We start from the raw sequence: 6,193 nt of genomic DNA, 5'->3' as shown, positions 1-6,193 counted from the left end.
CAGCCCATCATCCATTCCCACCCACCCTCTGAGGGTCTGGTTGATTCTGTTTCAGTGTATCTGATGAAGTGTGCATGCACACGAAAGCTCATACCAAAATAAAAACTTAGTTGGTCTTTAAGGTGCTACTGAAGGATTTTTTTTATTTTATTTCTTCAGTATTCACTATAAGAATACTGTGACAGTACAGGGAGTGGGTCTAAACCACTGAGCCTCTTGAGTTTGCCAATCAGAAGGCTGGCAGTTCGAATCCGCACTGGCATAGGAAGGGGGTGCGGGCCGCCCCAGGTGTCATCACCGAGGGGGTGACCGCGGGCAGAGCGCCCAAGCCACATGTCTCTCCTGGGGAGTGACGCGCTGGCTCAGGCACCTGCAGGCTCCGCGCTGCCTAAAACGTCAATGTCGTGCTTGCAGACTCCATGGAGGTTCCGCACAGCATGTTCTGCAGGGTGCAGGGCATTTGCACCACCCCAGACGCCCGAGCCGCTAGCTACGCCACTGGAGGTAAGCTCCTGTTGCTCTGTCCCAGCTCCTGCCAACCTAGCAGTTTGAAAGCACACCAGTGCAAGTAGATAAACAGGTACCGCTGTGGCAGGAAGGTAAAGGGCATTTCCATGCGCCCTGGCTTCCCTCACAGTGTCCCGTTGCACCCAAAGTGGTTTAGACAATGCTGGCTACATGAGCTGGACAAACGGCCTGTTCGGCCTGAAGTAAGATGTGTGCTGCACCCCATAGTCAAGTTCGACTGGACTTAACCGCCCAGCGGTCCTTTACCATTACCTTTTTATTGTGCCAGTGCTGAGTTTGGACCTTACGAACTGACTAGGGCTGTACCTCCCTGAGGGGCTAAAGAGCATGACTTCCCCGCTGTCTCCAAATCTGACAATCAGCGCCTATATATTTCTGCCCCCCCCTTTATGTCTCTGCCCTCCTTAGGTTCTCCCCCCATCAGAGGGCTGAAAAATGCAGTCTACTGCATCAGATTTTTTTATTAAAAAGACACAGGTCTCCAGTTAAAGGTAAGGTTTAATAGAGGACAAATTCATAAGCTAGCAAATCTGCAGGAATGTTAATGAAACAAGCCCAAATTTCCTTTACAGCAATAGAACCTAACGTCATTAAGTGCTGTGTCATCTTCAGCCCCTTGTGACGTCTCTACTTTTGTCTGGATGCCACATATATAGGAACCGACTTTGCAAGGTGCGCTCCATGAGCCAAAGGTTCCCCATTCATGCGAGTTGCCTTTTAGCTTGGACTTATCGCTACACTTGAACTCGATGTTGTTGGCTGCAGTGTCGTCCCCAATTCCTTGAGGTACTTCCACTCTCAGGGAGAAGGCCACAAGCTTGTATGGTACAGGGCAATACTTCATCTCGGACCAGGCTCCCCATCTGACAAAGATGACAAAGTTGGCTTCAGAAATATATTCAGATTTATTTATTTTTAATTTTAAAGTTTGTAAAATGTGTATTTCGAAATGCAAAATTAATTTTAAAATATATTAAAAAAGAGAACTATATTCAGATTTTTATATCAGCTGTACCAGTGGAATAGACTTCCCTTCTGTTTCCTCTGTCTATACCCACCCACACCTCATCCCCTCAGATCTGCTCTAGAGAGTTGGATGGGGCTGCAGGAGGAGGAAGAAGAAGGGGCGGTCCCATTGCTCATAAGATATTGAATGTTCTCACAAATTCCTGATACAGTCATACCTCGGTTGAAGTACGCCTCGGTTTGAGTATTTTCAGTTTAAATACTCTGCGGACCCGTCTGGAACAGATTAATCCAATTTCCATTACTTTCAATGGGAAAGTTCACTTCAGGTTAAGTACGCTTCAGGTTAAGTACAGACTTCCGGAACCAATTGTGTTTGTAAACCGACGTACCACTGTACCTCGAATGTAATTAATGAGAACGTACAATTGAAGAACAGCAGATCAAGACCAAGGAAAACTGAAGCTATTTTTTTGGGGGGAGGGTGATATCTGCTTCCTCTTGAGTCAAAGCACAAGGTCAATACCACCACACCAAGTCAGATGAGAGCCTCCACATAGTTTTGTGTTCATCTGTTTCTCTACTTTTCTGTATAGCTTTATGTTTTCCAATGTACAGTGGTACCTCAGGTTACAGACACTTCAGGTTACAGACTCCGCTAACCCAGAAATAGTACCTCGGGTTAAGAAATTTGCTTCAGGATGAGAACAGAAATCACATGGTGGCAGCGGTGTGGCGGCAGCTGGAGGCCCCATTAGCTAAAGTGGTACCTCAGGTTAAGAAGAGTTTCAGGTTAAGAATGGACCCCCAGAACAAATTAAGTTCTTAACCCAAGGTACCACTGTAATAAGGGACACGCGTGGCGCTGTGGTCTAAACCACTGAGCCTACGGCTTGCCGATCAGAAGGTCAGTGGTTCGAATCCCCGCGACAGGGAGAGCTCCTGTTGCTCGGTCCAGCTCCTGGCCACCTAGCAGTTCGAAAGCACGTCAAAGTGCAAATAGATAAATAGGTACCGCTCCGGCGGGAAGGTAAACGCCGTTTCTGTGCACTGCTCTGGTTCGCCAGAAGCGGCTTTGTCATGCTGGCCACATGACCTGGAAGTCGTATACTGGCTCCCTTGGCCAGTAAAGCGAGATGAGCGCTGCAACCCCAGAGTCGTCTGCGGCTGGACCTAATGGTCAGGGGTACCTTTATCTTTACCTTTTACCACTGTAATATCTCTGGTTCTCTTTGATTAAAAAGGAAAGCGAATCCCTATTACTCCCCCCCCCCCAAAGGCCCTGAATCCATTTGTCTGTAATTTGGCAGGCTTAATAAACCCTCTTGTGTTTGAGTATTTCATCCACTTGTCCAAAAGGGGACAAAGGTATAGCCGTCTTTATATTTCCCATTTCAATGAATGCAGAAACAAAAGAGCTTTGTTTTATACAGAGCGGTTTAGCGGTTCAGCCTAAAACATAGGCTGGGGAGGAAAAAATGGGGGGGGGGGAACAGAGTGACTCAGATACAGATTTTTTTAGTAGGGAAATAATCTAGGCTAGGTTTGCCTGGATGCATTTTTCCTATATTTTCATTTTCTCCTGGGTTATTTGTCCTACTTTTCTAAAACAAATGGGGGAGGTTTTTCCTACGAATATCTTCACAATGAATGCTTAAAACTGCTGCTTTACAAAAACAAAAACAAAACCTTGAGTGAAAGCTATTTTTTAAATTTAACTTTGTCCAAGGCTTTGTTATTCATGCAGTGTCTGGCTGCTTTACCACACTACTGAGTACAAAGAGTTATCTGAGCCATTCCATAAATTATGGGACTGTTTTCATCCTGCCTTTCTGAAGCTGAGTCACTGTGCTTCCCAGTATGGGAGAGAGTTGGGGCAAGGCAGAGGGGAAGTTGCCCTGGCACAACAGTCTGGGACCCCTGGTAGCATGGCTGCACCATGCCATTGTCCCTGCCTCCTCACCCTTCCTCTCTCACTCCTGGTGAGAGCGGCAGCACACCTGCCTGGAAGATGGCATTGTATCTCCATTGCACCAGGCAAGCCACTTCTGGGTGTAACTCTCAATAAGGGAGGAATGTGAGGTGAAGTTATTTCTGGTTTGCTAGGTCATGGCAAGCCTAAGTTCTTTTGGACCTAAGAAGAAGAGAGGCCAAAGTGTCTCTCAGTGGAGTTGATTGATCCTAAGGCAACTTCCAAATGTTGGCTTTGTCCAGGTATCGTAACCCTGTGGTTGGTGACGAGCATGTAGTCATCCACACATAAGCAGAGGAAGTGGACTTGTCATCTACTAGCCACAGAATTTATGAACCCTCATTCCCACTGCTACTAAAATAAAAAGCGAAGAGGGAGCAACTTCTATATAATTTTTTTAAAAAACCAAAGTAACAAGATTGGCACAGGGGGGGGGAGCCTAAATTATGGTGGCAGCTCAAAAGAAAGAGAGATGCTCACTGCCCAACAGCGGACGAAATATATGAATCATCACTGCAGAACAATCGGATGCCATTTAGGGATGTATCATCGCGTTTCTTCCCACCTCCTTGATATGGTTCCACCTGGTGTCAAAAAGGAAGAGAGACTATTATAAAGTAAGGATCATGCGGCTGTGTGGATGAACATTTCACCATTTCACCATTTCTTAGCCATTTCACCCACGCCAAAATTGTCTGCTTTGTTTCAGCCATATTTTGAAGGTGAGGTTAATTTTGTTGGGCACGGTGAGAATCTGAGCACCCACTGTTGCGATTTATTCTCCTCAGAAAGTCTGGCTCTGAGGTGTTTTGTTTTGTTTTTTTTAATTTTGGGAAATTCAAAATGGATGCCTACATAAGAAAAAAACGGCCATCTCCTTTGGCACTCACTTGGGCTGCCAACATGGTGGGGAATTGAATATAATCAAAAAGGGGGAAAACTCAAAGTGAACAAAAAGTTCCCTCAAGCACCTCGTTTATTTGAGAGATGCATTGGTAAATAACCCTCCAAAGGAAGAGGACTGAGTGAAATAGGCTTGTTGAAGATATAAAGTCAAAGTGGGAGCCCTTTCATGTAAGCCTGAAATACTAAGAAACTTAAAAGAAACTGGGCTCACAAACTGAACTCTGTATTATAGGTCTAGAACAGACCTGAACAGGTTAGAGAGACTCACAGGACTGCCATAGAAAAATGTTCTACAAGACAGATAATCAAATTATTATTATTATTATTATTATTATTATTATTATTATTACCCCACCCATCTGGCTGGGTTTCCCCAGCCACTCTGGACGAACGCCTTCCAGCAGAATATTAAAATACAACATTTCATCCAATATTAAAAGCTTCCCTAAACAGGCTGCCTTCAAATGTCTTCTAAAAGTCTGATAGTTGTTTATTTCCTTGACATCTGATGGGAGGGCATTCCACAGGGCGGGTGCCACTACTGAGAAGGCCCTCTGCCTTGTTCCCTGTAATCTCACTTATCGCAAAAGGCCCTTGGAGCTGGACCTCAGTGTCCAGGCTGAACGATGGGAATGGAGACGCTCCTTCAGGTATACTGGGCCGAGGCCATTTAGGGCTTTTAAGGGCAGCACCAACACTTTGAATTGTGCCCAGAAATGTACTGGGAGCCAATGTAGATCTTTCAGGACCGGTGTTATGTAAGAAAGGATTGTGAGCAATTCTGAGGGGGAAAGATTCTAAGAAGATTCAGAATTGAGCTGAAGAACATTGCTTGATGCCAGTACATTGAAATAAGGCCATAAATGATCGTTGTAACGCTCCCCACGCCTTGACTGTTTTATATGCTGGTCTAGGAGCCTGGTATGTTTTGAGTTTATTGGACTTGGGGAATCTGAAGTGATTTCACCTTGGACTTCCTTGCTAGCTGATGCTTCTTTCCAAAAATCAAGGACTGACTGGACTGGTAACTGCCTCAATTTGCCCTGGCCCTGCCTGCCATTCCTAAATGAACACAATTTCTTCCTGCCACCACCAGATAGCACCTGGGATGGGCTGTAGCTCAGGGGCAGGGCATATGTTTTGCATGCAAAAGGTCTCAGATTCAGTCATTGGCATCTTAAGCCTGGAAGAGTCTCCTGTCTGACACTCTGGACAGATGTTGCTAGTCACGGGAGAACTGACCTGTGGCAGGTAACATGTGACATTCACCAGCATTTCTCTGATGAAAATAGGGGCATCCTAAGGGAAAGCCGGACATTCCGGGATCAAGTCAGAAACCGGGACGGCTTCTGTAAATTGAGAACTTTCACTGGAAAATAGGGGCACTTGGAGGGTCTGCACCGCTAGCTCCTTCACAAACTACAGTTCCCAGGATGCACTGACAAAAGCCATGCACCTTAAAGCGGCATGCAGCCAATGTAAGTTTGCATTGTTGATTAATGTTTTGCCAATTCTGGGCCTGTTTTCTGGTTCACGCTAAGACACTTTCCTGGAGATGAATATAAATTTGTGGGAGGAAAGGAGGGCAGAAACATCAGAGATAACCAGTTGTGAGGTTGCCTGGAAAGCAGGATACAAGTCAAGTTTTACCTTCAGTGAGAAACCAGTAGCAAAACCAAAGGAACAAAATTCTTTTCCCCCCCAAACACCCCATGGTGCTCCATTTAGCACGGAGATGACGGAGTCATAACCTCGGCCCTCTACTTCCCAGAGGTAGCAGAAAAGGATTGAGAAGACCACAGCAGTGATGGAAACATCCAT

The 6,193-nt window shown here is 45.6% G+C and overlaps 1 protein-coding gene across 1 annotated transcript; it reads right to left on the bottom strand.

The window, feature by feature from the left end:
• Positions 1 to 1,069: 1,069 nt before the first annotated feature.
• Positions 1,070 to 6,193, bottom strand: LOC118085104 (vitelline membrane outer layer protein 1-like). Its single transcript, XM_035115400.2, has 3 exons — positions 6,023 to 6,193; positions 3,947 to 4,050; positions 1,070 to 1,391 (listed from the first exon to the last, which is right to left on the bottom strand). Exons 1-3 carry the CDS (start codon positions 6,191 to 6,193, stop codon positions 1,070 to 1,072), a joined length of 597 nt encoding a protein of 198 aa, XP_034971291.2.

This window comes from Zootoca vivipara, chromosome 4, assembly GCF_963506605.1.
Source record: "Zootoca vivipara chromosome 4, rZooViv1.1, whole genome shotgun sequence".
Taxonomy (NCBI): domain Eukaryota; kingdom Metazoa; phylum Chordata; class Lepidosauria; order Squamata; family Lacertidae; genus Zootoca; species Zootoca vivipara.
This window is presented reverse-complemented; position numbering and strand designations above follow the sequence as displayed.

Coding starts and splice junctions, on each gene's coding strand:
- LOC118085104 (XM_035115400.2), bottom strand. CDS start 6,193: ATGGATGTTTCCATCACTGCTGTGGTCTTCTCAATCCTTTTCTGCTAC. Junction 4,051..6,022: donor CTACTGGTTTCTCACTGAAG/GTAAAACTTGAC, acceptor TTTTGACACCAG/GTGGAACCATATCAAGGAGG. Junction 1,392..3,946: donor ATTTCGTCCGCTGTTGGGCA/GTGAGCATCTCT, acceptor CATCTTTGTCAG/ATGGGGAGCCTGGTCCGAGA.